Source organism: Homalodisca vitripennis, unplaced genomic scaffold, assembly GCF_021130785.1.
Source record: "Homalodisca vitripennis isolate AUS2020 unplaced genomic scaffold, UT_GWSS_2.1 ScUCBcl_5399;HRSCAF=12096, whole genome shotgun sequence".
Classification (NCBI taxonomy): Eukaryota; Metazoa; Arthropoda; class Insecta; order Hemiptera; family Cicadellidae; genus Homalodisca; species Homalodisca vitripennis.
Genome location: NW_025781510.1, coordinates 12,756 through 37,621, shown reverse-complemented (window position 1 = coordinate 37,621; position 24,866 = coordinate 12,756). Strand labels below are relative to the sequence as shown.

The window sequence follows — 24,866 nt, the reverse complement described above, 5'->3', positions numbered from 1 at the left end:
AACAACTGATTAGCCCTTAGTTTTCTGAGGATAGTCCCATCCCAACCAACATCAGCACTAAGGTAAACTTCAGAACATGATACTTCATTTCCTCAGGCTTGTAGATTAGCTGTTACCATGCAAGGTTAAACATGCTGGTTTGCAAATGTGTTTTATTTCCACTGCCCACATATCATCTAAGCATGCCCAATGATTATATGAAGTTTTATCAAAATGTAGGATATATGTCATACAACTAAAACTACAAACCCAAAACTGCTTCTTCTTCAGTGCTCGTATCTTTCCTTTTCCCCATTAAATTTGACTAAACCCCTCTATTTAAAAATGAATATTGTACAAAACCTTTAGCAGTTGTGCAAGTAAAATACAGAGTCAATCTAAATTACTGTTCTTTATCACATGACACAATTTATTACAATGTTTACGGTTTAGGTTACACAATACTGCATCGTATGAGTACAATACAATACATACAAACAATGAATGATGAATCCCACTAAAATGTCAACAAAATAGTAAACATGCATAGATTATACAGAACGTGTTCTGTCATGAATGAATAGTGAGACAGCTGATTAAACATTTGCTTTGAATGTACATTAAACCATTTTCTTCTTTCCCTTTTGGCCTTAGTATTTATACAGAGAAGCCACAAGAAGTTGTGTTTGTCTTCTAAATTGTATACAATTATAGTACTTCTCACTTAGAAGAAGTCACAATTAATTTCCATTGTGTAAATTATTAAATTTGCAAAGTGCAAGTCAAGCACAAACCACTGTCCATGTCGGGAATACTACAATAATTGAATAATAAATATATTCTTAGGGTTATAATGTTACTAAGATATTATGATATTTTATACAGTATATTATTGCAATGTCAGATAGACTGTGACTGATCTTAACTATAACAAGCAATACATCACATATAAAGAAAAAACTAGCTATATATAGGATAAATAACAAATCAGAAAACCAGATTACAACTATAAATAAATAACTTAATACATGAATAGAAATAAGATGTTAACATCAACGATAAATAGCAGATTATAACTTAATAGTCAGTTAATTAATACATTACAAAAAGTTATTTTTAGATATGTACATTGCAGATGTGTGCGTGTTAAGTTTTTATGCCATTACCAAAGATTACTCAATTTTGCCGTGTGGACATTTGATCTGTCTTTTTAAAATCTATATTCTTCATCTGGAACCGAAGATTTCACATTCACTCGGTCTCAGAGGTGTAACTAACCTCCTAAAATGTTTTATATAATATATATATATATTTATATGTGTGTGTGTGTGTGTGTGTGTGTGTGTGTGTGTGTGTGTGTGTGTGCGCGCGCGCGCGCGCGCGTGTGTATATAACTTTAATAAAACAATTATTAAACATAAATCCTCTCTTTATTTCGTCTAATTAGACTTTTTCAAGAAAGAGAAAAGATTGAATAAACATTAATATATATATATATATATATATATATACAATCCAACTAGTTTAAAATCCAGCAGTTCAATGTTATACTTTAAATTATATCTATTTAATTTATTTTAAGGTGGAATTATTTAGATAGTTCCATAATACCTAGTGTAGTATGCTCTTCAATCAGATTCTCATCAAAGCCTTGTAACCTTGTTTATTATAATACAGGTATGGTGTATTGTTTCATATTTGATCTACTAATTGAAATAATAATATTATATTATACCTATCGTGAAAGAGATTTTACACACAATAATTTTGTATTATTATTTTTTTATTCCAGCAATACTCGATAATTTTTAATCTTAATCTAGTTAGTTATAATATTTGTGAAAATACTAAGAACTTTCTATGTGTATTTTTGTACAGTCCTGATAGAAATTGTTGATGGTTTTTTTATTTTTATGACTTAGGTGAATGTATAAATGGAAAATCCACTGTTTATACTTATACCAAATCAATGTAAAATCCAATAATTGCTGTTTGGTGATATGCCAACAAACTAAAATTAAATCCTGAGAATGGTCAAGATTTATCTCCATCTCTAAATAGTAGGCAACAAACAATAGCTAATTTAACATTTTTGGGCATTGTTATGCACTTGAAATAAAATCTGACTTACAATAAAATAGTCATGTTGACCTGTTGTATTCAAAATAGTCAAAGGTATCTACATAAACCGATCATTGAAAGGTACAGTATGTCTTGAACAGGCCCGTACTCAGACATGATTTTTCGGACAATTTTACCAGTACCTGGGCTTTCAGGGGGGCCGAGCCTAGCCCCGCCACACGTTTATTTGAAGAAAACATGTCGATAATTGGCGTGGTGTCAGGATATGACGGGGCATGGCCGAACATCTTTTTCGGGGCACGCCAAAACTGAGTTTGTGTACATATGTGTGTGTATAAGTCATCTAGCATATGAGATTTTTTGTGGGCTCATTCACTTGGGTGATGATTAAAAGATTTTTATTTTACAAAAAAGCAAATAAGTGGAGCATCTAGTCAAGCTCATTCCAAACCTTTGTTTGTTGAACTGGGTATTCTTTCATTATCATCTGTGTATATACTTTCAAATTTATTTGATAAAACAACATTTTTCCAGTTTATAAATTAAAGCCTGGTGCATATAGTTATCCTACTAGAAATAAAAATATTGTAATTATTAAACGTCACAATAATACTCCCACTCAATTATTTCCATCTATTAGTTAGGTTTTCTAATGCACTGCCTACGAAATTGCATGAACTGTCACTTTTAAATAAATAAAAAACACACTAAGGAACTTTTATTTGGCTTGCCTTATTATTTTTTTCAAATTTCAACTTATTTGTAAATTAAATATTATTAATTCTTAACATACTAACTTTGTGCTGTACACTATGTTTTAATATAATAACTCATACATTATTTTATTTCAATAGCGCACTCAGTACTTTATGGCATGCACAATTATTGTGCATTGATGTGTAACTTTGATTTAATAACATATATTGGTTTTAAATACAAACTGAGTTCAGATGGTAAAACGTATTTTTCTTAGCTGTTAGATTCTGTCTGTTTGGGAAGAAGAAGGGAGACGATCAATTTACCAAATTAGTATGTGTTAGAGGTTAGTTTTAAATCGACGTTTGATGAAAAGTTACTGTATTAAGTTAAAATACACTTTGATTGATCATCACACAGTTCATAAAAACAATTTTTTCTTTGGTTCACAGAATCGCTAGAGTAGAGTAGTTTAAGTGATGTTTAAAATTATATCACACGTATCATATAGGTGCATTTAAACTACTTTGTTAATTTGCTGTTAAACAAACAATAATATACTAATTTTGGTTGTAAAATCTTATCTAGGAAATTTAAAAACTATAAATTATCATGTTTTTACAACTTTCAAGACAAGTAAATGTGCAGTTATGTCACAAATATTTACCACTGGTTGGTGCCTATTCTGGGGCTTGGATTCAAAGGGGAGAAAAGTACAATTATTGTCACTATCCTCTTAATAGAAGTTTCACTACATCAGTTGTCAGTTGCAAGGAATCGTATTTGAGTGAAAAAATAAGGAAAGAAATAGACCTATCAGTGTTCAAAAGTGTTGATTTTAAAGAGTTGAAAAGTTCTCCGTTTCCAGCTATAGTGTATGGATTTGGAGGAATTATTCCTTTTGTTTTCCCTCCATTGTATTTCATTGTTGGGTCTTACAGCCCATTTTTAGCAACATCTCAGTTGTTTTATGGTGCAACAATATTAGCCTTTGTTGGTGGTGTTAAATGGGGAAATGCCTTGGCCAAAGATAACATTTCTCATGATCAAATGGGTGTGAGTGTAATTCCATCTCTGGTAGCGTGGAGTTCCTTGTTAGTTCCTGAACCTCTTGGATTCTTGATTGTCTCATCTGGCTTGTTGGGTGCTCTTTATGTTGATTTGGTGTCCAGTAAATATCCTCCGTGGTTTCGTGCTATGAGATCAACATTAACAGGAATTTCAGTCTTTTCTCTTATTACTACGTTATTATGTCACATACTACATTAAAGAACAATATTAGGTAAAGAACAGCTGTAGTCTAATAGTACTGTTAATCTACACACTTTTTTTCTATACGTTGAAAAATTATCAATTCGTTAGATTAAATTCATTAGTCTAGTTAGTTTGTCAGGTTCTACATATTATGTTAAACTCAATTTTGTAATATTTTTTTAAAGAAAGGCCAACAAAATTAATCTACAATATTACAGTTTATCCTAGTTGGTGTTTTATTACAATGGTGGTTTTCTGTATCTAGTTTTTCTAATTGTGGAATTTACAAAAATATATAAACATTTAAGGTTCCTCTGAATCTTGTTTGATTGCTGGTTTAAAATATTTTCACAAGTAAGTATCAAAGTTATATCTTAGTTATTTTTGTCATGTTTGTGTGCTTTTTAATCATAAATTGTGGTTTATTATTTATTTTGGTACTTTGGGATTATACCTACCACACCCAGACATGAATCGTTATTTGACATTTTGCTTAAACTACTGATTACTAGATTAGCGTAGAACAATATTTCGTCAATATAAAACAGGAATTGTCTTATCGAAAACCCCTCCCCACCCTCAGACAGAGGTCAAAGTCGAGTGGTCTAGTAGATAACGTGATTGCAGAGTCTCGCCGCCCGTTCAGCTGGTGCGTCGCTTGTTGTACTTCCGTGTTTTACCTGTACATTTCTCCAAACACAAAAATTCAACAAAAACAAACATTACCAAACTAAAACTAAACTCTTTATTGAAAAAACACTCAAAACTTGTTTTTATTCTTGATCACATTCCGCCACCCAAAATGCAGGTGCTGCCCAAGCCTGTGCTGATGTCGACGAAAGAAAAACATTCCTCGAGGTAGTACCTATCAGTAAAATATCAAATTCTAGAGGGGCTGATCAGAAATATAAATTGAATTGTAATGGAAAGGCAATTATGTACCATGCAAATCTTGTGATGCCACGCTCTGCCCTAATCGGGATTATCGAGAAAGATAAGATAACAGCGACAACAATACCAATCACAATACCTGGAAATGCTTGTAATTTTGTTATTAAACAGTTGTTTTTTCGTTCTATCATGTTTGTTTCTATAAATTTATATTTTTGTGTTTTTCATACTGGTGTGGTCGGTATAATCCCAAAGTACCTTTATTTTTTAAACCTCATAGGGTAGGGTACGATAAGCGGACCCGGTATTTTATATCGGAGAATGTAATCATCGATACCTAATATCCGTATCTCAAATCCTAGACCATCAATTAATATAAAAGTATAGTCCTCAATAACAATCATATGTTTTATATTAAAATATTAATTTAATATTTACAGTGATTAAACAAATTATTATAACAAAAATTAGGAAAACTGAAGACAACCATATTTGCTCCTCTCACAGTTACAGTTGTTTCTTTCCCAAAAATTTCACATAATGGGTTTTTCGGTACGAGTCCAACATGTTGAAACCACGTAAAATATATCTTATTATTTTTCAAAGCAATGTCGTGTATTTTTCTAAAATTGACTGCCATTTGAATGATCAAATGTTACTTAAAATTGAAATATTACCTTACGTGTATTATTTGAATGTGTTTATAGCTGTTGATATAGATTATTTAAGTTAACTGTTCAAAATAATTAATCAGTATCGATTGATTATATCGATTTTTATGGTTAAGTAATATCGTTTGCCAATTTCGATATATAAAAAACCGGATCCGCTTATCGTACCCTCCCCACCTCATATAGCAGTCTCCTGATAGAGTGGAATATGATGACCCGGTTATTATATTGATAGTCTATTTTTCACGAACAGTATTTTTACACTAGAACCAAATTGATATTATCCAATGTTGATTAATTAATTTTAACAAATAAATGATCCGGTAGGGTACAATAAGCGGACCCGGTTGTTTTATATTGAAGAATATAATCATCAATACCTAATCTTCGCATCTTGAATCATAGACTATTAGTTTCTATAAAAGTATCTATAGCCCTAAATAACAATAATATGTTTTAAATTAAAATATGAGTATATAGGAATATAGGAAAAACTCATAAATAAATAAGAAATTACATAAATAATAAACGAACCAGAACAAAATTGATCAAACAGGAAAACTCATAAATAATTATGAGCCACAATTTATATGGTTTATGTCATAATTATTAAATTGTTTATAACTATACACATGTAATTATATATTATTACGTTTGTGTATAATAATAATTATTATTGTTATATACACACGTAATCGTATATATAATAAAGTAAACATTTTAATAGATTTGTTGTAAACATGATTTTCATTTATAAAAATTACAGTTAGCCTAGGATAACTTTAGAAAACTAAATGAAATTGTTGTGTGAAATTGATATGGTATAACAGTCCTAAATAGTTAGCCAAAGGAAAATTTTTGTGGCATCTGATCGGAGATCATGTGCAGAGCATTCTCCTGAATCAGGATGCTAATTCTGCAGTGCCCACTGCTGCAGACTGAGTCCGACCATAGTCCCACCTGCATATTATATAGCCCACTATATAATACATAGCTACTATATAATACATATTATATAGCACATAATACATATGTATTATAATGTATATTATAATACATTATTTTCAATAAATTGTTGGATTCCATAAAAAATACTAATTATACAACAATGTTTTCTTTAAAAAGAAGAATTATTAATTGGCTAAATTTGGTAGGAAGAGATCGTACTGAATTCTTGATTACATCAAATTATAGACAATAGATGATGTGGGTTAGGATGGGAGGCGGAAAAATGAGTGCGTGGGTATGTTTGAAATATACTGGAAGCATATGAGTTTGTTTGGACAAGTATATAGCTAGTATGATTGTATGTATGATGGTTTGTAAGTATGTATTAGGAAATAAGTAATATAGTGTGAGCGAGTTTTAGTTTTTGAGTACATATGAGTGTGCGAATGTGTGTGTGTGTGTGTGTGTGTGCGTGTGCGTGTGCTGCACGCTCGCGTGTGTGTATGTTAATTTGAATGTGTGTCTTCTGGGGGAGGTCATGCGAGACTAATGTTGATGCCATAAATATAGATAACAACCCTCGATGATAAGGAATGGTGAATTTTGTACACAGTTTTTCCGATGTCCGTCTGTTAACACTAAGAGTTGCACCAAGGCCTGTCCGTGGTCTTGATCTCCGACAGTTGGTCGTTTTGTCCTTCTAATAATTATTTCCATTCACTTACTTCATCTAGATACATTCTCAGTTTAGTTTTATTTTTCATTCTATAAAACATTATTTTTACATGCTTAATATATGATCAAACACTCCAATAAAATGAAAAAGTTTTATTTTGTGAGGCCTTTCGTGCTCAAAGAACACATCGTCAGACCCACATAACTGAAATAAAAGTAAAGTAATAATACAAACAATTTAGACTTAAATAAAAACATATGTCTTGAAAAATACAAAGAGATCAGATTTTAAAGGCCAGGAAGTATGTCTACTGTATATGTAAAAATTTATATTTCTTTAGATTAAAGGCAGTAACGGTGAATTTTGTAGAGGTCCAGGCTCATTATTTACTAGATAATTTTGGTTCTTCTGCATAAAAATAGTTTCGTAAGCATCAAGGAATTTGTTGTTTTTGACTTCTTTTAATAATTTGACTTGTGAAAAGCAGTGTCCAGTATGAAGTGCATGTTTCGCCATGGCCGATCTTTCCTCTTGTTGATACTTCAGACATGCTTTATGTTCCTTTACTCTCTTTTTTATTTTCCTTTTTGTTTGGCCAATATATTTTAAATTACAGTTGTCACGATTAATTTGATATATTCCAGATTTTTCATCATCATCTATTTTATTCTTTGGATTTCCTAATATGTTTTTTAGTTTTATTTTGGAATTTGAGGATACATTAATACTGGCATGTGTTTTAAAACTTTTAGCAATTTCTGTAGTTAAATTGTTGTAAGACACAGATATCCATTTTTCAGGTTCTTTGCATTTAGTTTGATAGAGAGTTGTCCTAGAATTTCTTTCAATCATTTTCTTTTTCTTTTTTATCATGTTATCAATCATTTCAATTTTGTAACCATTAAATAATGCAATTTCTTTAATTTTCTTTACTTCGTTTTTATAATTTTAAATTGATAGAGGGGTATGTAATAGCCTGTGGATTAAACTGTGAAAAGCTGCTCTTTTTTGTGAAGGGGGATGAAATGAATCAAATGGGATAAATCTGTCATTTTGTGTTGATTTTCTATATATGTCAAATTCAAAATGGCCAGTTGTATTTTTTGTAATTAATAAATCTAGAAATGGGAGTTGATTGTTATGTTCTATTTCATTATTGGCCAAACAAAAAGGAAAATAAAAAAGAGAGTAAAGGAACATAAAGCATGTCTGAAGTATCAACAAGAGGAAAGATCGGCCATGGCGAAACATGCACTTCATACTGGACACTGCTTTTCACAAGTCAAATTATTAAAAGAAGTCAAAAACAACAAATTCCTTGATGCTTACGAAACTATTTTTATGCAGAAGAACCAAAATTATCTAGTAAATAATGAGCCTGGACCTCTATAAAATTCACCGTTACTGCCTTTAATCTAAAGAAATATAAATTTTTACATATACAGTAGACATACTTCCTGGTCTTTAAAATCTGATCTCTTTGTATTTTTCAAGACATATGTTTTTATTTAAGTCTAAATTGTTTGTATTATTACTTTACTTTTATTTCAGTTATGTGGGTCTGACGATGTGTTCTTTGAGCACGAAAGGCCTCACAAAATAAAACTTTTTCATTTTATTGGAGTGTTTGATCATATATTAAGCATTTAGAATTTCCAATAAGAAGACGCTGGTAAAATGCATTATTTTTACTTTATTTCTTTTTACTTAATAAGATATAACAACATTTTTAAGGTTTGAAATACCAATCGAGTACTTTGTGGTGACTCGTTCTCACGCATAGGCTTTTGTAGCCCATGTGAGAATATTTCTCAAATAATTAAATTAGAAGTATAAATTTATTTTACACAATATACGGCAAAAACCTAATATTTATTGTAATTGTATATTTTTAGACAGTGAATATATTAATATATATCATTTTTAAATTTTGTTTTCGGAGAATAAACGATTTTGATTTGATTTGCTGAAGACAGTAGGCACTCCTCCTGGCCATAACCTGAATGACAATGTCCAGGGGGGGGGGGTTAAGGTTGAAGCATTAGCCTAGAGCTGCACCCGGCGCAGTTGGAAACGCCCTAGTGATAGCAAGGCAAACCATCATTTGCATGTCAACCAAACCAGCTAACCCCATCTTGGGCTTCGTTTTTGACCACCAGACAACAGCCCCAAACAGTGCAGGTCTGTCCACGGAGACATAATATAAAAGCCTCTGCTTAAGTCCTCAAGATCCACCTCAATCAGATTCACTCGGCCCCATAGCCAAATCCTAGTTAAGCATTTAACATTTAAGTTAACTAACTCAGATATTTTTGATATTAAATTAATTTTTGTAAACCTCTTTCATTTAATTTCTTTTCAATATTTTTCAGCAGGATAACCTCCATGTAAAAATCAAACTGAAATGACAATGGAATGTTCAGATGAACCGAATGAATACTGTGACAATAGAGAGAAAGAAAGGAACCCTGACAAAGACCAAGAGAAGAAAGTAACAAAAGTTGAATACAAAGAAGAGCTAGCCGATGTATCAATTAAGACAAAACACAAATGCCAAGATAGTGGAGAAAAGTTGTTGATTAGAAAGGCAATGTTGGAACATTTATCGACGAATAATAATGTTTTCTTTAGGCAGTTGAAAGACGAAGAGGAAGAACTCAGTAGGGAGCAAAAAATTGACATGGCTGAGGAACTACTTGACCGCAGTTATGGTCTGTTTTTGGCCAAGTATGGAAATCATCTTTTGAAAGAACATTTGTGCTATTTTGAAACCACAAGTGAGGAAGACGCTTTTATTGTAGAAATGTATTTGAAGCAACTGAACAAAGTTTTAGAGAAACAGAGTCAAAGTCAACAAATGAAGGTTAGTTTCTTCTAATAAAATTTCTATGCAGAGTCAATTACGTCTTAATTAGTTTAAGTATGACAGTACATATTTCTATGTACATAGGTTATCTTCTTACTGTTTTAAGATCTTATCTGCTATGGGTTTAAAAAATATATATATATATATATATGAGTTTCTATATATATATATATATATATATATATATATTACACATCCTGTATAGGTTCATAAATGCATGCTCTTGTGTTTCTTCTTCATCCCATTGACTCAGTGTAGTAGGCATGGAGTTATAAAAATAAATCTTATTTTGTCACATTACCGATACCATTGTTAAATTTGAGCATTTAATCAAATAAAATATGTTATTCACCTTTTACTCTACATTTAAGCCTAATTAATTGTTTTATTTTATCAAAGAAACTGTTTTATATTACTACTTATTTTTAACTATTTCTTGCTGCTGCAAGTGCAGTTTTTTCCAAAATAAGCAGCCTTTTCTTCAAATTGTTCATATTTAAAATCTTTTATTGAATTTTATATTACAAAAATATGGCTTAGTGTGTGCGATTTTCTATTAAATTCTGCATTAAGATCCAATTAAAACATAACAGTTAAGGAGTGTCAATATTTTCTCTAAGTCCTTTGACTGGGTCAACCACAACATTTTGACCTGAAAATTGCATTAGTATGTCATTTAAAATGTAATTTATTTATTACATGTCAGCAGCAAAGCCATATAGTTATGGGATATAGTTATGAGGATAGTTATGGGATGAGTGTGATCATAATTTATTATTCATTCTCAAAAGATAAGAGACTTGGTATGCAGTCGACTACGTCAATTATTTTATACAGTTAATGTTGTGAAGGCTTGGAGGTTAAAATGTGTGTGGAATCTAATATGATAGTCCAGTGGTTTAGAGAAAATTAGAGAATATAAACACTGGTAAGACCACATTACTAGATTTCACAATCACAGGGAAGCACTATGATAGTCTCGTTGTTTGGGTTGATGACGTGAGAGTCGTTTCTAAACACAATGTTAAGGTTTTGGGTCTGTCTGTTAACAAGAATTTGAATTTTTTTCTCACATATAAACCGTATAGCATGGAAAATGTGTTCTGGAATTTTTTTTACTGAGGCTTAGACTTATACACTTCACTAACACCTCTGTTCTTCTTACATCATAGCCTACTATGCTCTGATTTTCCCATACTTGACTTATGCTGTGGCAATCTGGGTTCAGAAAGAATCAATTCTAAGTGTGCTTTTGGCTTATAAAAGTAGGCATTGCGGATGGTTGCTGGGATTCGCCAGAGTCTTGCATACATATTTTTAAGAAGTTTAAAATCCTAACTTTCTCTTATATTTACATATTTTATACATTAATATTTCTTAAACAGAACCATATGATCTTTTATCCTACAATCTAAATACAATCTTAGAAACAAAGATAAATTAATTATCTCTTTCTACACTACATCTTCTACCTGACTTTTTAAGAATAGAGTTAGATCTTAACAGTTTGAAAAAGAAACTTAAGGTATTTTTCACGGACAAATGTTTTTATTTTGTACAGGACTATGTCATGGATCATGTTAGTTATTAAGAAATGAAATATGTTTCAATGGTTATTTTTACGCAAGCCAATGCATCTATTTATGCTTTATAGCAATAAAGAATATTTTACCTTGACTAACCTGACTGAGGTTTGAAGTCTCACAGGGATCAATCGTAGGGCCAATTCTTTCTTGCTCAATGTCTATGATATTAAACCAGCAATAAGTACAGATGCTATAGTACAATATGCTGATGATATATCACTCTATTCTTTAGCAAAAACAAAATCTATGTTGGAAACAACATTATTTATTAAATTAAACAATTGTGTTAGATACTTAACCAATTTGGCCAACAGCTCAATTCTTATGGTTTCTGATAATATAGTTAGTATGAAACTGATAATGTACATTTTTTTACAATTTATTTCAACAGAAGTTTAAAATATTGATCTCGGTCGAGTTTGTTCACAAGTTCTTTCAAATACTTTTGCCTTAAGAAATTTTCCTATTATGTATTGATTGTATCCCAAGTGTCTTATGGAATCAGTATGTGAGTAAATTGTTCTAATTCGGCCATTTGCCAGATTACCAGTGGTTTCGATCTAATGGATTTCTATTAAATGAAGAAAAGACACAAAATATAATTTTTAGCTTGAAACCTTATTTGGCCCCTCTTGATAACAGTTTTAGCTCCAATGCAAAATTTTTAGGAATGTATATAGATAACTAACTAAACTGGAACCAACATACAGAATATATAAGCAAGAGGCTTTCTAGAGTTATTTACCTGTTAGGTCACCTTAAGAGTGCTGTTCCTAAAAAACTATGTGAGGACTGCCTATTTTGCGTATTTCCAAGCAGTTTTTCAATATGGTTTGATATTTTGGGGCAACTGCTCAGGAACTGAACACATATTAATTCTTCAAAAAACAGCTATTAGAGTAATGACTAATTCTCAACCGCTGGAACATTGTAAACCACTTTTTATTCTGTTAGAGATTCAAACGGTTATCAATCTATATATATATATTTGATTTAATTAACTATATTCTAAAAAATCCAAAATTTTTAAAATTTAATAACGAAATTCATTCATACAATACTAGAACTAAAAACAATGCTGCAATTGGTTATCACCACCTCAGTAAAACCTTAATAGTCACATGGTAACATCGCTGAAAATCTATAATTTTTTGGAACCTCTGGTAAATAAGTATCCACATAAAACCTTCACTAAGCTTTTTTATAGTTGGCTTTTGAAACACCCTTTCTATAGTTTAGACGAGTTTTTAGAATTAAAAAACATTACATTTTAGATATATAATAATTTTTATATGTAAATTTTGACAATTGTTTATTTACTATTTAATTTATATATCTAGGCCTAGTTTATTTTAAATTAACCTTCACTGACTAATTTATGCTACTAAAGCACTGTTTTTTCTTTTTTGAATGTTAGTTTAAGTTTAAATTATTTTAATAAAATTGTTTTATTTTGACCATGCCCTAGGCTGCAATATGACATTGTCAATTGAAAAGAATGGATTTTGGTTATAGAACCGTGAAATAATATTTTAGAGGCTCGACTAAGAAGGACCACTTCACACTAGGCAGTGAAGACGCCGAACACACTGATTTTAACAAGAGTTCACTAGGTTACACATAATGAGTTTATGAACAGTGCATATTCAAATAAAGTGCAGAAAATAAACAGTTACCTTTGTTTTCATGAGAGGTACCTAACCGTAGTCTGCTGTTGTTGAGGGCCAGGTTGTGATCAGTAAGTGTGGAAATAGGCTGCTGTCTTGTAGGCAGGCGTGAAGACAGAAGATGTCCTTCACGGATTCACTCAAGCACAATACGATCGCAAACGAATAGTTTATAACACTGTGGCCAGTCCTGTAGAGCACGGTAGACGCGGGTGTCCGGGAGCAGAGACGTTCTGGTAGAGATTGCCAATCCAGAGCACTGACTTTAATGTTAATGTAAATGTACAACAAATAGAAATAAACTAATATTTAAATGAGAGAGTAACACATGGTGGAGAGAGTAAGTATGGTAAGCAGTGGCTAGAGAGTACATAAGTGCCCCAGGCGGGACCGAGAGTATAACAAGCAAGCGTGCCGTCACTTGCAAGGTAGGCAATTGATAAGTCAACCGTTGTGATTGGTTGGTGAGTTTACAGTAAACAGCTGATTCGGGAAACAATGGTTCATTGGTCTGTCACTGTACGTGAATATTTTAATCCAGTAAGGAATGGTATTGTAGGCGCTAGGCCGCAGAAAGAGATATAGAATTAATGCTTTATATACAGTTTAGTAAATAAAGGCAAATATAGAGCATAAATTGCCCAAAAAATATATACATAATTATTGTTCAATAAAAGTAGCCTTTTCATATTAGGCAATAAAAAACAAGTTATTTAATGCAATAAATACTTAACATACCGGCCGCCTTGAATCACCTTGGGATTCAATGAGAGAAAGAGCAACATAGGCTCAAATTACAAAGGTTATAGGCGGTGGTAGAGAGACAGTTAATTAATTGTAGAGGTGAGGTAAGAGAAACACCTTCACTGCTGGGCGAGTGAGAGTTCCACTTGAGGTCTTGAGATGTACCACTCGAACTGTACCATCTTGTCCTGGAGTGACATCAGTGACCCGTGCAAGGGGCCAAGAGAGAGCGGGAGTATCCTGATGCACCAGGACGAGGTCTCCAGGTTGGAGGTTGCGGGAAGGAGTGCTCCACTTGAGGCGCTGCTGAAGAGTCTGGAGATATTCTCGCTGCCAACGCTTCCAGATACGTTGGTGCAGCGCTTGGACCAGCTGCCAGTGAGAAAGGCGGTTCGGGGGTATGTCCAGCAAGTTCTCTTCAGGCACGGAAACCAGAGGAGAGCCGATCAAGAAGTGTCCAGGCGTCAGTGGGAGAAGGTCGCTGGGATCACTGGAGAGAGCGGTGAGCGGGCGGGAGTTGAGCATCGCTTCAACCTGACTTGTGAGCATCATGAATTGAGACAAAGTTAGTATGTGGAGTCCCATGACACGTTTTAAATGGTGTTTAGCACTCTTGATGGCACTTTCCCATATTCCACCTTGATGGGGAGCAGCAGGAGGGTTGAAGTGGAATCGAATTGAACGGTCAGCAGCAAAGTCTTGGACTTTGCGCTGGTCAGCCGTGAGGATTTTGTGTAGGGCATTTTTAGCACCTACGAAGTTTGTGCCACAGTCACTATAAAGGTCTGTGCACAGGCCACGACGAGAAACGAAGCGAGTGAGAGCACCAAGGAAAGCTTCGGTGGACAGGTCCGTCACCACCTCAATGTGAACGGCCTTCGTAACCATACAAACAAAAATACAAATATAGGCCTTAATAATGCGGACAGAGCGTAAATTATGGACCTTGAGCGAAAAGGGGCCACCATAGTCCATGCCGGTGTAGAGAAAAGCTCGGGCTGGAGTAATGCGAGCTTTGGGGAAGTCGCCCATGAGAGGGGCGTTATTTTTAGGCCGATTCTTAAAACATGTGAGGCATCTAAAAATGCGAGATCTCACCACGCTGCGTGCAGAGAGGATCCAGACTTGCTGGGAGAGCAGAGAGAGAGTAAGCTGCGCGCCAGCGTGGAGATGTTTGACATGGACATGGTCAATGAGGAGGTCCACGACAGGGTGCTTCTTGGGCAGGATGCACGGGTGAGACACGTTCGGCGGGAGGTCAGCGTGGCGCAGTCTGCCGCCGACGCGGAGAAGTCCATCCGGACCCTGGAATGGGGCGAGGCGTTGAAGTCTGGTAGAACACGTCTTTCGGTCCCGCAGTAGAGCTAGATCTTCAGTGAAAGCTTCCTCTTGCACGGTCTTGAAAATTCGCAGCTGGGCAGAGTCCCGTTCTGTCTTGGAGAGAGGTCCGAAGTGGCGGTTTGGTGAACGACAGTTGTGGATAAAACGCAAGACGTAGGCCATCACGTGCAACAATTTCCTCCAGGAAGAGTACTGGATGAGGAGGTCCCACGTAGGCGGTGCTGTGGCCAAGGCAATGACAGGAGTGGAATGCTTCAGCTCCCCTAGCTCCTCCAGAGAGACCGAGTCCAGGCTGGAATCAGGATCTGGCCAGGCCGAGGAGGGGAGACGCAACTAGTCGGGTCCATGCCACCAAAGGGGATGATCCACCAATTGAGAGGGAAGGATCACGGGAGGCGCAGTCAGCAGGATTGGAAGCACTGGGTATGTAGCGCCAGCACTCCACAGCAACAAGCTCTTGAGTTGAGGAATCAGTATTTTTGCCAAATTTTTGATAGATTGGACATTTAGATTCTATTGCCACGTGCTATCTTGTCAAATAGCCTACTCATTACTTTACTCATTACTTAACCTCATAGATATAGTCCTTGTCAACAGGTTTTGAACTGACAAGCTCTATAATGTGGTGTCTAATTTAAGTAATTATATAAAATTTTAGTTTTCCATTGGTCTATAATTCTGTGTTTTTGTGAATATTTCACTACAGTGACATCCTTGAAGACATGGACTTGGACTGTAAGACTATTTTTAATTCAAGTTTTAAAATTGTATAATCTTCTCATAACATAACCTCACTCTTATTATTAAAAAACTTAATTGTACTGACTTCATCACATAATCTCAATAGTTTGAAAGATTAACAGTGGAATTTGAAGTTTGACATATATTAACACTAACAATAACATTTTGGAAAGCCCAGTGACTGTTTAAGACAAGAAAACTCTTTTTCTCTTGCCAGTTGGATAAACTGAACTATCAGTGTTTAGTTCTGATAACTGATTATCAATATCAAATAGCTCATTTGATAAGGTGACTGGCTCCTAATGTGGCAGATCTGGGTTCAAATCCCACTGGTGGCGTATACTTTTTGCAACCTCAATTCTTAAATTTATTAGTAATCTTGTCTGAACGTAATAAAAATTTTTATAAAGGTTTTTAAAGTTTTTAAAAAATGTTTTAAATTTTTATTTTATTTTAATCTTTTATCTGACTGCTATTTGACTTATTTAACTAATTGTTATATTTGTGTATTTTTATTATTTTAATGTTAAATGTTTTGTATGTATGCATTGTAATTATTATTGTCACCTTTTATGCTTATAACTTATCTGGCTTACAACTTTTGTATTTTAATATTTGTAATTGATTTACAATTTACTTTTTATTGTTATAATTACTATTTATAAGAGTCTTAATTACTTTTTTATTTTTAACCTGTCTTAATTGTTTTTAACCTGTCCTGAACGTTGGCTTCTTCAATGCCTTTGTTTCGTATGAGTATAGCCCTGGGGTTCTGGAATCAGTGAAATACAGTAGCTATACCGGACATACGCTCAAGTGGCCAAACTCAATTTCTGGAGCTTAAAATTTTTATTAATTTACCATTTTATTATATATGATGGAGGAAATTATTTATGAAACTCCATTGCACGATGATAACCAGGAAGAAATTCTACTTTCTCTGTCGGGAGAATTGAATATTCTTGCTGCCAACAATCCTGACGTTGATTTTGAAGCATTATTTGTACATATTACCAGTTTGCTTCGTTTTTTGGACCTTTTAAATGTGGAGTGTAAAAATAAACAGGACGATCTCCAGGCTCTAAGTGCGGAAGTGAAAGTGCTAGAGTCAAAACTCAATTTAGAGAAGGACGTAAGACAGGAGGAAAAGGATACGTCTTTCAGAATCCAGGACCAAGCAGCGTCAGAAATGCGTTCACTGAGCCAGCGCATTGAGACACTGCAGGCTTCTCTGAGACAGCGGGATCTGCACATCTCATCCATCACTGCCGAAAAAGACTCTTACAAGCTTAAGTTAGATGACAGGTCTAATAGTATTAAGACTCTTAAGTTTGAAAATGAAAACAAAAATAAATGTATAGAGAATCTGAACCTAAAGTTTGATTTAGCAAAGAAAGAAATTTCTAATCTTAAACAAATGACAACTGATAAATGGTTAGATGATAATATCATCCATGATTATTTCTCATCTATGCAAAGTAGTGTAGGTGATATGGGTCAGTGCTTATTTGTCAGTCCCTCCGTGTCACATCTGATTAAAAAAGACAGTAACACTGCTTTGGATCTTTTAAAATCTCCATCTTATCAGGCATGCAATTATGTGTTTGTTGCTGTTAGTGATATCCTGGGTGAGGCTAATGGGGGGAATGGTTCTCACTGGTCTCTTGTTTTTATTGACAAATCTAGACACCAGGCTTATCATCTAGATTCTCTAGTAACATTTAATGACCTTCCTGCTCTTACAACTGTTACCAACTTGAAAATCCCACCTGAAAATTTGATTTCTGTTAGTTGCACTCAGCAAAACAATAGTTATGAATGTGGGATAAATGTAATCCTAAATGCAAAGTTCATTTTCAACTATTTTTGTTGTTCTCATGTACAAAAACCATTTCTCGAATGGTTCCATGATGGGTCGAGTTTGCTTGATGACTCTGTAAATAAAACTGATGTAGTTGATCTTCCTGTAAATAGAAAATCTATCTGTCAAAGAGCTGATAGCTTTAGTGATAATGCCGAACAAATTGTAAGTCCTGTAATACTCAAGAAATCAGCAGAAAATTGCTGGAAGTTAGTTAAAACAAAAAAAACTAAAACTAAAGGGAACGAAATAAAACTCATGCCGGTTGCAAAGCAGTCAGCTCGCTTTGAATGTAGTAATAAGTTTAGTAGTTTAGGTTCACAAGAACCACTTGATGTACAAGTTTCTTACATAAGAAATGTATCTGGAACATGGAAACAAAAATCTCAAAGTTCAATGTCAAAGCATACAAAAATTTCAAGAAAAGACCATGTTAAATTAATGCGCCACACTAAAACTCAGTCTGTGACTGAGAAAGAACAGGTAATGACTCCTATTACAATGACTAAAAATCAGTCTACTCTTCAAAGTGAGTTGTTGGTCGAAGATGTGAGTAACGGAAGTAACAACTCTAGATTTAATGAAAATGTGTTATTAATAGGTGACTCAATTATTCGATATGCAAGTGAAATAAGCTTTAAGAAGGGAGCAATAGTGGAACTTTGTCCGGGTGGCAAAATTAAGGATATAAAAGAGAAATTGTTGAAGTACACTGGTGAAAAAATTTCTGTCATATATTTTCATGTGGGAACAAACAATCTTAAAAGATGGTATAATGGAGGGGCTGGCTATAACGGTGGCCATGGAAAGCGTGAGGCCCTCCATGACATGGCCGACCTTTTGTTCACCACCAAAACCCATTTTCCTAATACTATGGTTTTTGTTAATAGCATATTAGTAAGGTCTGATATAACATATAGAGCTTTGTTTGATTTTAATGATCAGCTGGATGTCATGTGCAACAATTTTGGTGTAATGTTTGTTGAGGCAAATTGTTGGGTGAAGAAGCAACATCTTGCCAGAGATGGTAGGCATCTGAATAGCAAAGGTAGCCATCAGCTAGGAACTCTGTTTTCAGAAGTGTTTTCTGTTGCCTTCGGTCTTAAAAAGGGATATGACACTGTTAGTGTAATTCCGGGCTTGGAGGAAAATGCCTCAAAAGAGCCAATTCTGCCCGAGGAGGTTCCTTGCAGTCCATCTGATATCACCCAAGGAGAACATTTTTTAGAGGATCTGTCTCAAATGACCCTACCACTGTAGCTGAGCACAGTTCACCTTGCAAACTAAAGATAGTTCACCATAATGTTCAGGGTCTTTCAAGTAAGTTTGACCATTTTCAAATGTTCATTGAATCTGAAGATCCAGACATAATTTGCCTTTCGGAACACCATTTAAGAGACTTTGAATTTGAAGTTGCATCTTTCTACGGATATAATGGCATCACAGCCTACTGTCGAAAAACTCTTCATAAGGGAGGTGTATGTATTTATAGTAAGTCTTCAATCAAATCTGAGGTAATAGATGTCTCACGTTTTTGTCTGGAGGGCAGGTGCGAGCTTGCTGCTGCCAGGTTTCACCTTAGTAACACCTCATTTTTGATAATCACTGCTTATAAGCCACAGCCTTTTTCGTCCTCAATACAGGAGCACGAGACATTTTACAGGTGTTTATCAGAATGTCTGGAAAAAATTATAAGTCCAGATATCAGAACCATTGTTGTGGGCGACTTCAATGTCGACTTGTCTGTGTCTGATGGTAAAGTTGATGACTTGATTTACACCATGGCTTCTCATGACCTTAAAAATAAGGTAAAATCTTATACCAGGGAATTTAAAAACTCCAAGTCCCTGATTGACCATGTTTACACCGATCTCTCTGATGACGTTTGTAGTTGTTCCGTTTTAATTACTGCATTGTCCGATCACCATGCACTGGTGATCAGTGTCAAACTACCCACTTCAAGTGACTCAAGTCATCCTAAGTATTATCTCAAGCGATCGTTTTCTGATGATAATATCCGTATTTTCAAATATCTAATTGACAAGGAAACGTGGTCTAATGTTTACGAGGCTGGGACTATAAATGATAAAATGCGTCTATTCCAATCTTCAATCTCCTTTTATTTTGAACAGGCTTTTCCTGAAAAGAAAAGAAGAGTTCGCAAAGGTGCCTCACGCAGCAAAGTGTCCTTGAGTGATCACCAATTGAAACTTAGAGATATGGTTCTCCAGTGGTATTGCTTCACTAAAGATTTGGATTCTTCTGATCTGAGGAGAAAGCATTACTTATCATTGAAGAGAGAATACAAGTCTTGTGTTAGGCTTGCTAAGTCATCTAAGGTGCTTGATGTTATACAAAAATCTTCTAATAAAGTCAAAACTATGTGGGAGATCGTTAATGAAAGTAGAGGGAAGAATCAGTCCCCATGTAATGTCCCCCGCACCGTCAAAGATGACAAGGGAGTTGATATCAGTGATCCAAAACTGGTCTCAAACATGTTTAACAAATTTTTTATTGATGTGTCTAATAGTGCATCAACCTCATCCAGTATTCCTCATTCTTATGTGCAGCCTGGATTGTGTACATCTTCATTTTTCTTATCACCAGTTACTAGGAGAGAGATAACAGATATCATCAGGTCTTTGAAGCCAAAGACGTCTTCTGGCTGCGACAGGATATCATCTAAATTGCTTATGTCATGTAGTGAATGTTTTGTTGACCCACTCGTTCACCTTATTAACTGTTCATTCGAAGGTGGAGTTTTCCCAGATTTGTTGAAGCTTTCTGTTGTGAAGCCCTTGCTTAAAAAAGGAAGAGTGGATGAACTCGATAATTTTAGACCAATATCTATCACATCAACGTTTTCAAAGATATTTGAAAGGGCAGTCTTAAATAGATTATGGTCTTTTATTAATCACAACAGTATTTTGTTTGAGAATCAGTTTGGGTTTGTTAAAGGACGGTCAACTGTCAATGCAATGTTTACGCTCATCAACAAAATAGTAAATGCCTTGGATAGAGGTAGGTCTGCTTCCGGTGTCTTTTTCGATCTTCGGAAGGCTTTCGATGTGGTTTCCCATGACATCATGTTGGAAAAGCTCGAAGGCATTGGAGTTCGAGGAGTGGCGAACCAATGGCTTTCATCTTATTTGAGGGATCGTCGACAGGCCGTAGAAGTGTCCTTCATCGATGCTGCAGGCACTGTGAGGCGATGCTACTCGGATGTGCTGAGCGTTAAGGCGGGGGTGCCACAGGGCTCCATACTCGGCCCTCTTCTGTTTATTATATATGTAAACGACCTCAGGAGTTGTAATGCGGAGGCCCAGTTGTGTTTGTTTGCAGACGACACGTCCATCGTAATGGAAAACCAATGTCGTGAGGCCATGGAGGTTAGCACTTTTGTGGAGTCTAATAAGATTGTTCAATGGTTTAGGGAAAATGGTCTAGTGGTAAATGCTGCTAAAACCGCAATTGTTGAATTCGCAATCTCATCTAATAGCATTAATAATCTCAGCGTTTGGGTCGATGATAAGGAAATCCTTTCTGAACAGCAAGTTAGGTTTTTGGGATTGTCTATAGACAGAAACCTGAATTTTTCATCCCACATCGATTATGTAGCACGTAAGCTTTGTTCTGGAATCTTTGTGCTTCGTAGACTGGCACCTTTTACAAACGCTGCGATCCTCTTAACAACCTACTACGCTCTAATTTTCCCTTATCTTTCGTATGCGGTGACAATCTGGGGATCGGAAAGTTGTCGTACAAAACGGCTTTTTGTCTTGCAGAAGAAGGCAGTGAGAATAGTAGCTGGCATCCGTCGAATGGAGACTTGCAGGCCTGTTTTTAAGGAACTTAAATTGCTTACCTTCCCAAGCATTTATGTTTTTCAGACCTTGATTTTCTTACAGCAGAACCATGGTGTTTTCCGGTCCCTTGTTCCTCAGTCGGGATACAGTCTTCGACAAAAACATAAACTGAATATTCCTTACCATTCCACTACTTTTTTTAAACATCACACCTTTTACAATGCCACGTCCCTTTTTAACGCTCTTCCTGATGCTCTTAGAGCTGAAAAGGATTTATTTTGTTTTAAAAGAATGCTTAAAGCTTATCTTATTGAACACTGTTTCTATTCTGTAGATGACTACATTAATAGCAATACGTAATTTATTTAGTCCTTCCTATGTATTTTGTTCATATGTAAATTGTTCTCTACACATGATTGTACTAAGTTGACGCAAACCAATGCATTGTAATATGTTATATGGAATAAAGGATGTTTTGATTTGATTTGATTTGATTTGAGTTTGCGCCACACGATTAGCCACATAGGTTTTGAGGCGATAAGAAGGTGTTTTGATCCACGAGAGGGTCACAGTAGAGTCGCACCAGCAAACAATAGAACCAAACTTGCGGGTGGGAGCTAATTGAGTAACACAATATTTCACAAGTTGGGCCAGGAGATGAGCTGCGCATAGCTCCAGTCGGGGCAGCGTCACTCTTTTGAGAGGAGCGACGCGAGTTTTAGCCATAACTTGGCTTACGTGCACCGTGTCATTGGAGGTAGAGCGGATGTAGACTACAGCAGCATAGCCTAGTTCTGAGGCGTCAGAGAAACCGTGCAAGTCCCAGTGAGTAGCAGCAGAGTAGCGGATAGCACGAGGAATTGTAATAGTAGCAACGTGCTTAAGTTCAAATAAAAAGGCGTGCCATTTTTGGTATATTTCTGGAGGGAGCGAATCATCCCAATCTATGCCAGAAATCCATACGAGTTGCATGATATTTTTTGCGAGCATTATACAAGGCGCCAAAAAACCACAGGGGTCATAGACTTGAGAAATGAGACTTAACACTTTACGCTTAGTGGGGTTTTCACAAGAAAAATTAAAATTAAACGTAAAAGTGTCAGTCAGAGGGGTCCATTTTAGGCCCAAAATAGAGAAATGAGGCTCCTGAGAGGTTTGCAGAAAAACTGGGATTTCCCGATGATCTTCAGGAAGGTGTTGCAGAAGTCTCGGAGAGTTCGAGACCCACTTCCGGAGCTCAAAGCCACCGAGCCGAAGGAGTTTGATGAGTTGATCTTGAAGTTCAGCGGCGAGTTCTTCAGTCTCAGCTCCGCAGATCAGGTCGTCGACGTAGCTCTGGTGCTTGAGAATCTCAGCAGCATGGGGGTAGCGGTGACCTTCGTCTTCTGCCAATCGATGTAGCGTTTTGATGGCCAAGTAGGGTGAACAGTTCAGGCCGTAGGTAACTGTCGTGAGCTTGAACGTGGACATCAAATCGGTGGGGTGATCACGCCATAAGATCAGTTGGAAATGTTGATCGTCAGGATGCACCTTGATTTGGCGGTACATCTGTCTGATATCACAAGAGAACACTACGTTCTGAAGGCGGAAGCGCAGAAGAATGTCACAAATATTATTTTGCAGCTTAGGTCCGGTCAAGAGAGTGTCGTTGAGAGAGAGTCCGGAACTGGTTTTGGCACTGGCGTCAAAAACGACGCGTAGTTTGGTGGTGCTACTTTGTGGCTTAAAAACACCGTGGTGTGGCAGAAAGTAGTGGGGAGTGCTTAAGTCAGGAGTAGGGCAGCCCTGCATATGGCCTAGAGAGAGATAGTCATGTATAAAATCAGAATATAAATTATAATACTCCACATTAGTGGGAGCGTGGAGCTTGCGCTCGAGTGAGTAGAGTCTACTTTCAGCATGAACTTTGGAATTTCCCAGATGAGTACTGGTGTTCTTGAAAGGGAGGCGGACCATATATCGACCCTCGCGGTCCCTGGAGTGCGTGGTAGAAAAATATTCATCGCATTGAGTTTCCTCTGCAGACCTTTTACTGGGAGCAGGCAGTTCCTCTTGTGTCCAGAAACGCTGCAGAGAGGCGTGGAGGTCCACCTCAGCAGTCGAGAGAAGAGAGACAGCCATAGTAGAGACAGACTGCGTCAGTGGTGTGCAGGGAGCCGTCCCCATCAGCACGAAACCAAAACAGGTGCCCAGGGCGTGAGGTAAATTGAGACCAAGAGAGTAGGTCTCGTGAGTAAGAATATGTGGAAATAGCGCTCCACCAATAAGCACGTCAATGCCACCAGGGAGGTGGAAGGTTGGATCAGCCAGTATAATATTTTTAACCTTATTCATGACCTCCTGAGATATTTGCACTCGTGGGAGGTCTACAGTGATTTGTGGCAATATGTGGAACGAGTGCGGGGCGGCAACAGAGTGGCCAGCAAGAGTTTCCACGCCCAGAGTTAAAAATCCGCGTGTGTGAGCAGAGGTTTGAGAAAGGCCGGCGACATTAATAGTGGCCGGACGGCGCTGTGTACCCAACAGTTGGGAGGCTTTCTCGCTAATAAAATTTAGCATGCTTCCTGAATCAATTAAGGCACGAAAGACATAAGCTTGTCCGTTAGAGGCGGTGAGCTTGACAAGAGAAGTACCCAGAAGAACCGTGGTACTAGGGGCGACGTCTCAATGCAGTGTGCCATGAGCGTGTAGTGTAGTGTGTTCGGCCGGGCTAGGAGGCGAGAGCGCTGTGGTCGCAGGCGGAGGGCGGACAGCAGGTGTAGGTGTTGCAGGCCGGCCGCCGTCACGGCCGTTCTCCACAACGGGACGAACGCGGTCCGACGTACTAACACTGGACCGTGTTGGCCGATCAGTGAAGTGTAGCAAGGTATGATGACGACCACGACATGTTCGACACGTGAATTTAGACTGACATTCACTTAATCTGTGCGTCCCCAAACAAGAAGAACAGCGGTTGTGCTGTTTAATAATCCCGTGCCGTTCTTGAGGTGTCTTTTGGCCGAAGCTGGGACAGCCATAAATTTTATGATCGCTCTGATGGCAATAAAAACATGATGG

At 36.1% G+C, this 24,866-nt stretch overlaps 1 protein-coding gene across 1 annotated transcript in view; it reads left to right on the top strand.

Moving 5' to 3' along the window:
* Window positions 1-3,310: 3,310 nt before the first annotated feature.
* The window catches only part of LOC124373362, a gene marked incomplete at both ends in the record, with an annotated part of 33,890 nt that continues 12,334 nt past the window's right edge, over window positions 3,311-24,866 (top strand). Inside the window, 2 exon segments of the mRNA XM_046831737.1 lie at window positions 3,311-4,365; window positions 9,570-10,060. Of these exon segments, the coding sequence (XP_046687693.1) occupies window positions 9,602-10,060 (459 nt within the window).